Source organism: Megachile rotundata, chromosome 12 (genome assembly GCF_050947335.1).
Source record: "Megachile rotundata isolate GNS110a chromosome 12, iyMegRotu1, whole genome shotgun sequence".
Lineage (NCBI taxonomy): Eukaryota > Metazoa > Arthropoda > Insecta > Hymenoptera > Megachilidae > Megachile > Megachile rotundata.
This window is the reverse complement of record NC_134994.1, coordinates 6,409,647-6,420,195: the sequence shown is the minus strand read 5'-3', so window position 1 is coordinate 6,420,195 and position 10,549 is coordinate 6,409,647. Positions and strand designations below refer to the sequence as shown.

Below are 10,549 nucleotides of genomic sequence, written 5' to 3'. Positions count from 1 at the left end.
TCGACTTTTTAGCGATTACTTGCGACAATTTGTACATAACGTACTATATTTAATGACATTTATATATTTTTACTAAAGAATTCCATGTATTTACGTTTCTTATATTGCGGGCCAAAAAATAAAATTAATATTTTTGTTATATGTAGTAATTTTTTTGTTATAAATATGTATGTATAAAATAAATTTAGCATCAAAAAATTAGAAATTTATTTTTTAATGATGCGGTAGATAAAACTGACGATCATGTGGTCAGAGGTCCTGATATCTATGTTTTTGTTTTTACCATAGTTTAACACAATTTTTTTAGACAAAAGTAATTATTTGTTTCATATTCCATAGATTTATAAGTACAGTATGTTACTGCATTTTATGAAGAATATGATTGTTATTAACATACATATTATAATAAAAATTTGTTACAAAATTTAACAATTAAATTTTAATACTATTTTATTTAAAATTAGTACTACCAATCTTTTGTAATTCTTCAGAAAACATCGCGTATTGATCACATATTATATAAAAATGTACAAAAGAAAATGTAATAGGCTGATTTATACGATTAAAGATAATTTAGACAGGAGATAAATTTGACTCACACATATGGTGAGAACGTGTTCATGGGTCACAGAGATAGGGACAGTAAGGGTCATCTCTTGACTTCTATGAACTCAGTTCACTTTTATTAAGCTACCATTGCACACCATGAGAATCACAGGTATTTAAATAAGTATCGTTATTTATAATTAGGATTGAACTTTTAAACAAGACATCCTTATATACATACTGACGTTTAGCACACATAAGATACTTTATTTTAATTTATATACATTACTTAAACATGATAGTTGATATTGTGAAGCAAGCATTTATAAATACTTGTAATATCTACAGTTATTTATATAAACTTAATAGTTTTAGGAAATTATTAAATATGTAAACATTGATTAAAAAACAAACTTCTTTTTACAGATAATAATTATACATTGCAGACATTAATGTATAAACTAGGAAGAATTGTTCTTGTGTTTCTTCTATTTTGCAATAATCATGTTACATATAGTGTATTCCAATCAGGAAAGGAATATGTTTATTCCTATAGTGCACTTTCAAGCTCTGGAGTTTTGTTACCATCTACTGCATCATCTTCATGGGGATTTCATGGAAAACTTTTAATTCAAATGGAACAAAATGTTTCTACAATGCAGGTATATTTCATAGCATTGTTTAATAAATATTAAGATATGAAAATTGAAATGATTTTATTTTCTCTTAGTTTTTAAAGTGTTCCTTCTATTAGTTGAAGAACGGTTTTATAATGCATCAATCTTCTTATATAGTTACAGTCATTAAAGATGATTGTGTGGAATGGTGAGGAACAAATAAAAGAAGATCAAGATATTCCTGCTGATGCAGATGAACTATTGAAACCATTTCAAGTTACATATAGAAATGGTCTGGTTGAAAATTTTAGTACAGAAGCAACATCTGCATGGTCCACAAATATAAAAAGAAGTATAGCAGGAATTTTACAATTGGATTTGTCTGGCATAGAAAAGGCAACAGCATTTCACTCAACTGAAGTAAGTAATTGTACATGTAATGGTACTTTACTTTAATCAATGAGTGGTGTTACATCTGCATATTGTAATAATTTTATGTTTTAGCTAAATCACTATGGTCAATGTAATATTGAATATGTTGCTAATCTTGAAGAAGAAAATGAATGGCTGATAAGGAAATTTTTAGATCCTCGTACTTGTGTTGGGCATCCTCATTATACATGGTCAAATGTACCCAAAATGCTGTGTCCTAACAGTGATCAAGTATGTACTATAAAGTTTAAATAAGTTGGATGCAAAGAATATAATCATAAAAAATTTTATTAAATAAAACATGTTATTAATTTTAACAAAATAAATTTCATTTATATTTAGAATCCAATACTAAAATCCAGTGAAAGATTATATAAAGTTAATTTAACTCGACAACTAAGTGAGATTTTGTTTGTCAATGCTTCTGGAGGTATATATGTTCAACCCTTCCAAAGTTTTGGAGAAGCACAGTTTCACTTTACAAGGTATGTTGGAAAGAAAAAATACTGTTATTTTAAAAAAACTATTTATAATACCAAAGAAAGAGTTTCACATCACTAATATTACATTTACACTTCTTTCATATTCATTTCTTGGTACACAGACAAACCTTTAATTTAATTTCGGTGAAAGATACAATAAATAAAATACCTATTAAAAACTTACATTTCAAAGTTCTACAACATGAACTTCCAGAATTAGATCTCACCCAAGGCAGAGGTACTCCTGATAAGAGTACTGTCTTTAAATCTGTAAGTTACATTCCATCTTATACAACATATTTTGTAATGGTTCTAATGTATATTTATGTTTAACAATAATATTTTTATATTACAGATAGGAAGATTATTAGATCGATTAAGCCAGAGACTTGAAAATCCTGGTTTAGATACTGAGACGGGTAATTTACATAACACAACAATCAGTGTGTTACTTTATTATCTTGGAATGTTAAATGTTGCTGATTTACGTGGTGCATATACGAAGATTTCAGGGACTAGTTACAAAGAAGAAACAATACGGTATTCAAGAATTCGGATAATTTTTACAAATTTAGCTTACTACATATTATTTTATTCTTTTAATATTATTTTAGAAATATGTTTCTTGAAGCTCTTCCACAAGTTGGTACAAAGGAATCTGCATTATTTATATTAGAATTAATTCAAGATAAGAAAGTTTCGGATATGTCAGCAATTCAGCTTCTTACCCAGCTACCGTTTCACATACGAAAACCTGATATTCAGTTATTAGTCAGTTTACAAACATTTTTAAATTTACCTGACAAAATATCTGTTGAGGTTCAAAATACTGCTATTCTCACGTATGGTACATTGATTTATAAAACATGTTTATTATATTGTCCATATGAAATGTTGGACGATTATGTACGTCTGTACCTTGATAAATTTACAGGTATATAATGATACTTTTTAATCGTTAATTTTTTATTTTATTTAAATTATTATTATAACAATAAATCATTCATAGAGACAAAGGAATACGAAAAAAAAATGATCTGGTTGGAAGGATTAGCAAATATACAATTGGGAAGAGTTGTTGAATTTTTGGAACCTATTGCAAGTGGTAGTAATGCAGAATCGCGGCATTTTCGTGTACTTGCTGCATGGGCATCACTTCCAACTGCTTCTCTAAGGCCTGATGTTGTAAGTACTTTACTTACATAATTTAATAATTTATTGAATATTATCTTTTTATTTTATTATAGATATATCCAGTCTATTGGCCAATTTTAATTAATAGAACTGAACATTTAGAAATGAGAGTAGCTGCATTAACATTACTCATTATCTCTAGTCCTACACCAAACAGATTAATATCATTGTATTGGTATATGCAAAGTGAACCTGATCAACATTTATATAATTACTTTTATACTATGTTAAAGTCAATGGAACACACTACACATCCTTGCTATGTACATATGTATGCAAAGTTATGATAAATTTATTTTTATTAAATTTCTCGATATACTATTTCTTATATGATTATAATATTTTAGTGGAACAATAGCTACACAATTTACGCGAGTACTTCGACCACCAAAAAATCAGTACATAATTACTGGAAATTATTTATTTGATTATCAAGATATCTACAGGAAATTTGGTGCCATGATACATGGAATTATTATTGCTAATCCTTTAACAAACATACCTGAAGTTTTATATGTGACAGTAAATACTTACGGAAGCGGAATTAATATCAATCATGTGTCTGTAAGTTCTCGATTTTTAGAATTATTTATTTATAACTTTTATGATTATATTTAATATTTTAAATGTTACATACATATAGTTGTACATTAAAGCTGAAGGTCTTCTACAATCATTATCAGCACACCTTGATAGTCCCACACAAATAAAAGATATACTAAAGCAATTTAAATTAGATCAAAGGCAAAATGGACCCGTACATTTAGAAATAATTGCACGTATTCAAGAAAAAACAGTTTTATGTCTTCATATAAATGAAACAAATATTATGAAAGGATTTAAATGTAAGTTCATAAATTGCAGCTTTTTCCGTATTGTTGTAATATCAAATAATACTTTTTATACAATGTTACAGACCTCTCCACTTTACCTGATAATATATATAATATATATCAAAACATGGAATTTCATGTCAATCAACAACGTATTAATATTCCGTTAACAATGGAATCAGTACAGGTCACAGATCTGGGAGCAAATATTAGACTTGCAATTACTACGACATCATTGTTTTCAATGAGAGGAAATTTTACACATAGCTCAGTTGGTCGAAATAATCATGTCATATTACGGTATAAAATAATGAATTATAAATTTCATTTATTTCCTCTTATAATCTTTTATCCTGTGAATTTATTATTTTTAGAACATCTATACATAAATCAGAAATAATAGAAAATTATAATCCTTTGATTGATATATGGCATAGTGCGGAAAGAGCACATTCTGTTCATGGATATCTTCCAGTTAATATTACTATTGGATTCGAGGATCGACCTTTTATCTCATATGATACTCCAGGAGGTATCAATTATTTTACTTAAAATCTTTCTCAACACAGCATTTATTACGTATAATGTTTTAAGAACGATGTAATTTGTAGAACACCTTAAAATGGGAATTACAACTCATGCTAGAACATCGACCAATATAAAAGGTGTAAATGTTAAATCAAAATTAAATCAAGTGTGTTCTACTTGTCCCGAATTATACATAGTTACAAAATTACCAGCTCATAAACTAAAGGTAAATAATAATTAAAATTGTATTTTAGCAGCTATTTATTAAAACCTTATTCATGTTTTTCTATAGGAAAAAGATCTGTTTCAAATGGAATTAGCGGAATTAGGAGGTAAAATATATGTGAAACTTTTTGATTGTGAAAATATAATATCTCGAGAAAAACTAGTACGAGATGTATTTTCTTCGCATCACGATAATTATCAGTAAGTTAAAAGTAAATTTCTATTATAAATCTTACCTAGTAATAGATGTTAATAAGTGTACTGTACTTTTGAATTGTTTCAGTATTTGGCCATTTCTGCAATTTGCTTTTACAGCACTACATTTTTTAGATTATTATACATATATACCACCAAAAGGTAGTTGTGGTTTAGCTGCTTATATTAGTACGATTGATACAACACATACTCAAGTTAGTATATTACAGTTGTATATATTTTAAGTATATAATCTATAAATAACATGTTAAATATGTTCCATTAGGTAAGATTTGAATATATGAAAGGTCTCAGTCATCATATGCTATCTTTAACACATCGCGAGGTAGAATCATCTCAATTATTACAACAATGGAATTTAGCTATACTTTATGAAATTACTAGTTGGATGTCTGATATGATTAAAATTAAAGCAACTAAAATTACTCCAGGTCAAAAAGTTTTAAAGGTAACTTTTACCTGAAAATTTAAAGATACATTCAGTATAAAACTATTGTGAAACTAACGTACTTTTTACTATTTAGTTTTGTTTGGAAGCAGAAAAAGAAATACCTTGGGAATGGGAGTTTCTTAGTACTAAACCAAGTGATCCAGCAACAATTTCATTAAATATTGTTTGGGGTTTGTCCGATACCGCAAAAGGCAAATGCAGTGGATCTTCAATTACATTAAATTTACTTGGTGAAATTAGTAAGGAACAATTAGAAGATGCTAAACAAGCAAAATGGCCATATGAAGAGTGTCGTAAACAATCAGAGGGAAAACATTATACACCCTATTCTGATGCTTGTTATGAGACCTCAAGAGAATTATCAACTTTGAGGAAATATCAAATTATTGCACAACATGAAAATGTAAATTCAGTATTATACTATTAATAACTTTTCATATTTTTATATTTGCTTAACTCTCTATGTTTAACTGTTTAACAATGATTAGATACCAGAAAGCTTGATGAGATTAGCTTGGAAATTTCGTGCTTTCTATGATTTTATTGGTGGGAATAGTAGTTCAGATTCTGTTTCTAAAGAATTTGTTGTAACGGCAAAATTTCCAAAAGATTCAGATACTGGAGAATTATCTCTCAATAGTGATAAAGTAGCTATTGAATATAACTACAATTTTATAGATTATTTTTTAACTAGAACTGGGATTCATAAATATTTGGATTTATCGATTGTAAAAACGGTTTTTGGTAAGTTGTTATATCTTTTGTGTTATTAATTAGTTTCTTGGAAAAAATAGTTAATTATTTGTACCTGCAGAATTCATTCTATCTGATTACAGTACCTTACCTGTCTTAATCACTTCCAAATTTAGGCACGTGTGTTATAACACCAGACTCTATAAAAACTATTCACAATGTGAATTACTCATTTCACAATAAAGGTGAGGTTCTATTACTCGGTCAGTGTTATAGCGAAGATCCGAGATATGCATTAACAGCAGAAAACAATTTACATGGTGTTAAGGTTAATATATATGATGAGATAGACACTGTACGAATTGTACCTAATGAAGTTGGAGCAACGTTATACAATAATACAATAAATATTCCATTGCCACAAAGCTATATGTTCCACACGTTTGGTTCTAAGAAGTAAACCTTCAATTATCTTTTATTCGTTTTTATATTATGTTAATCATACAATCGCATAATATTAAAATATTATGTTTCAGACTAAGATTGGATAATAATACCATAGATATGATAGTTCCTAATCTCTATTTATATATGCATTGGACACGAGAACAAATTCTTCTGTTCTTTCCAACATATTTACTGGAATTTAGTTGCGGTATATGTACGATGCGTACCCTTGATAACAACAATTTGTTTGAAAAATTATAATGTTGTATTTACAAAAAATCTGCTTTATGACTAGTGTTGATACATTTACATTCAAGATATTTGAAATATAGTATATTTAGAGGTAGAGTTTACTTTTAATAAATACATATAATTTAAGAAGATTTGTTGTAGAAATTGTAAAAAAATTAAGTAATTATTTACGTACGTAAGTTAATATTAACAAATATGTATGATTGTATCTAACATGATTTGTATTTCTTGCAAAATGCAGTGTAAGAAAATTTTAAATGAACAAGTACTATACTAACAAGTTATATTGGAGCGAAAAATTATCTCATTTATAATAATTCTATATTATAATCACTGCATATAATATATTTTTATAATGTAATATATTTTTCAATAATGTTTTACTGAGAAGCATCCTAATTAAAAGAAAAATATATTTTATTCTACTTTTATAAAGTAATAAGAATTCATTTATTTCCTTCAGACAAATGACAGTATACTATCAATTTATAAAACAAAATATATTTATTTCATTCATAAATAGTACAAAGCGGCAGTAAAAAACTAGAATAACATAAATACAAGTTAAATGTTTAAATAAAGAATACATGAATAATCATATTTTTCTATTATTTCTCGTATACATTAGTTAATATAAATTACTAAATATTCTATCGTGATTATGAGCTTTTAAGACATATGTCCAAATGTTGATTCATAAATGATTCTAATATTAATTGCATACAAACAGGACAAGGGTATTTATTATTTTCATCAATCAATATCGCTGAAGATGTTTCCGATATTTCTGATATTTCATTGTTATCACAGTCAATTGGTAATGATAAATCATCCTTAAAAACATTACCGATACAGTCTTCTAGGTGATCAGTTAACGACGTCCCAGACGGAATAAATGCATTACAAACTAAACAATTGTGTGAGGTAGCAATTTTATTTTTTGCAAGCTTTGGAGTAAGAGGAGAATCTTTTAAATCTTCATTTAAAGAAGAAGATGAAGTACTACTAGATGTACTACTTATAGAAATAATACTTCCATTTAAAGTTTCATTTTTATCATTTGTGTCATCTAAATTAGAAATCGAGTTATTATCTTGTTTATCTGTTTCTAAAAGGCACTTATCAAGATGTTCATTAATATCTACAAGTTCAAAAGTTTTACTACACACAGGACAATTAGTTTTTGTTGAATTTTCTAATTTATTTAATTTTGGCGGTTTATTTGAAAATATATGTGTATCGTTTTTTCTTTTATGTACAGGTGAAAAATAATCTGTTTTCTCTTGCGAACTAACAGATTTGTCATTACTTCTAATCATAGTTTTTGTTTTTTCATTTTTTGTTATTGAACAAGAATCTACATGTATATTTATGTCATCATTTAATATGAAATTACTGCATATTGGACATTCCACAAATTTTATTTGTGACTCTTTTTGTGACTGACTATTGTTACTATTTCCTTTTTTGGTTACTGGACTGTTAGTTACCAAATTTATTGGTTTTTTTGGAAGTACAGTATTTATATTTGATCCATGGGATTGACTATTACTATAAAACCTGTCCAGTAGATTACTCTGTCCTGTTTTAGATCCACCAAGTATTCCAGAAGAGGAGAATTTAGATTTGTTAGAAACTAAAGTAGAACTAGGACTATTAGACTTTTGTGAAGTATTTACAGTATTTGGCCCTCCTGTACCCCATCCATGAACATTATTTGTATTGTTTCCAAGTTTTTTAAATTCATTTAATAATTTATTGTTATTTTCCAATGATTTTGGTTTTGTACTAACTGGTGTAGTTTTTGTAAGCCAATTGAACATGCCATTTGGTGACTTAACACTTTTTGGAACAGATTTTGCTTGCTTTGACCCTTTTGCTTTAAAATTCTCTGGCTCTTTGATTTTAATATATTGACCACCACAAGTTTGTTGATGTTCTTTCCACCAGAAATCAGATGGACCTGGTGCACGATTCATGGCTCTACGTACTGTACCAAAGTATGGAGCTTTTTTTTGACAAGGACCATTACATCTCCACCAATGTTGTTGATATAATCTAACTTCATCATGAAAACTGTGATATATCTGTACAAAAAAAGACAGTTTTAAACAGTACAGTATTAAAAGTAGTACATTATGTTGTTCATTTTATTATAAATACATACAGTTATTTTTGTTCCAGCTTCTTTATTTATTCTATACATATGTTTACAAAATTCTGGACCATGGCCATCTCGATCACGGTTGTTATTTGTGAGAAATAAATATCCATGAATCATTTCATGCTATAAATATGTATATATAATACAAATATTTATATAAATTTAAATTAGATTACCAAATAATAAACCTTACCAATAACGTTTCAACAAGATCTTTCCTTGGTCTAAGTTTTAATAATGGTGCACTAAGTGTAATTATACATTGCCGATTCCTAGGATGAAAACTGCATATGCCAGCACAACTGTATTGTATAAATGTATTATAAAATTACATATATAAACATGTATATATGTAGCTACATTAAACTTGTACAGTACAAAATAAAGTATTTACCTTGTCATTCTGTTACTCCATTTAACTTCAACAGGAAGTAAAACATTCCAAAAAAAACGTTCATTAAATTGTACAAATAATGTATGAATGTTAGGAGTCGGATCTATTAGTTCTAAAGTCTGATCAATTAATGTTCTGGGCTTATAATTTTCTTTATTTCTCTAAAAATGTTTTCATATACAAATTAGATTATTTTTCAATATTATCATTTATAAAATTATATGGCATATAAATAGTCTTGTATAAAATTATTATAACATAAAAACATAAACATTAACTTTATAACATATTAACAATTTAAGAAAAAAGGGAACTTACATTTTCTGGTAAAATTGCATTTTCTGTCAAGCCAAGACAATTATTTTGTTGATGTAATTCATATGCTAATTCAAAATCGCGATTCTTTGAGTGTATCATAACTTTTCAATATTAATAATTATCCAAAAAATTATAAATAACAATGTTTATATCTAAAACTACAGATTGTAGGACATTTTATTTAAAGACGATATACGTGTACAGAATCAACTGTGACTGTAAACATATAAATAGTAAATTTAGATATTATATACAATAAATAATGTAATATAACAATAAAGTTCAAGTTAACGTATATCATCCAACTGACATCAGTCAATTTGGAAACAATGACACCACCACTTTAAACCATGCATTGGAGCATTTGAAATTGACCTGTACTACACGCAACCAGATGTTGCCATAGATTGAATGCCCTATAAGAAAATTCGGAACCAATTCTGAAGGACAGAGATACACGATTGAACATGTTCTCTTTCTCGCATATCACTGCTTCTACCAAGAATCACGTTAGAAAAAGATAACACGCCTTTTACTTATCATCCTCTTTTACTAAACCCAGTTTTTTATAGAATGCGTAGTAAAGAATAAAGATAAAATAAAAGTAAAAACATTGTTGCTAGTTTAAAAATTGCTCAAACTCCTGTTTCATCTTTTTCCAAAACTATAAAATTATTCTTTATTCCACGAAAGAATGTATTCAACTCGCGCAGGTCGACAGCATAGGGAAACTACAAGTGTGATGTCCCTCTACAAT

At 27.6% G+C, this 10,549-nt stretch overlaps 2 protein-coding genes across 6 annotated transcripts; one reads left to right on the top strand and one right to left on the bottom strand.

Annotated features, from left to right (window-relative positions):
* The first annotated feature begins 586 nt into the window (after nucleotides 1-586).
* On the top strand, nucleotides 587-7,010 carry LOC100882464 (vitellogenin-6). 4 transcript variants are annotated; one of them, XM_012279661.2, is made up of 22 exons: nucleotides 587-718; nucleotides 973-1,208; nucleotides 1,341-1,583; nucleotides 1,668-1,826; nucleotides 1,938-2,080; nucleotides 2,200-2,347; nucleotides 2,433-2,617; nucleotides 2,692-3,011; nucleotides 3,087-3,262; nucleotides 3,325-3,542; nucleotides 3,619-3,835; nucleotides 3,915-4,116; nucleotides 4,188-4,404; nucleotides 4,479-4,636; nucleotides 4,716-4,858; nucleotides 4,925-5,058; nucleotides 5,141-5,267; nucleotides 5,339-5,521; nucleotides 5,598-5,927; nucleotides 6,013-6,268; nucleotides 6,394-6,673; nucleotides 6,754-7,010. In XM_012279661.2, exons 1-22 carry the CDS (start codon nucleotides 706-708, stop codon nucleotides 6,923-6,925), a joined length of 4,260 nt encoding a protein of 1,419 aa, XP_012135051.1. In that variant the 5' UTR covers nucleotides 587-705; the 3' UTR covers nucleotides 6,926-7,010. The 4 variants fall into 4 exon arrangements, with proteins under 4 accessions (XP_012135051.1, XP_012135052.1, XP_076394577.1 ...); XM_012279662.2 differs by lacking the exon at nucleotides 6,754-7,010 and having other exon boundaries at nucleotides 6,361-6,499; XM_076538462.1 differs by lacking the exon at nucleotides 6,754-7,010 and having other exon boundaries at nucleotides 6,339-6,474.
* Nucleotides 7,011-7,401: 391 nt separating this feature from the next.
* Nucleotides 7,402-10,526, bottom strand: mh (DNA-dependent metalloprotease SPRTN). 2 transcript variants are annotated; one of them, XM_076538474.1, is made up of 6 exons: nucleotides 10,103-10,524; nucleotides 9,793-10,008; nucleotides 9,475-9,635; nucleotides 9,274-9,382; nucleotides 9,084-9,203; nucleotides 7,402-9,003 (listed from the first exon to the last, which is right to left on the bottom strand). In XM_076538474.1, the coding sequence occupies exons 2-6, from the start codon at nucleotides 9,889-9,891 to the stop codon at nucleotides 7,576-7,578; spliced, it is 1,917 nt and encodes a 638-aa protein (XP_076394589.1). In that variant the 5' UTR covers nucleotides 9,892-10,008; nucleotides 10,103-10,524; the 3' UTR covers nucleotides 7,402-7,575. The 2 variants fall into 2 exon arrangements, with proteins under 2 accessions (XP_076394589.1, XP_076394590.1); XM_076538475.1 differs by having other exon boundaries at nucleotides 9,475-9,499; nucleotides 9,793-10,526.
* Between the last annotated feature and the right edge of the window lie 23 nt (nucleotides 10,527-10,549).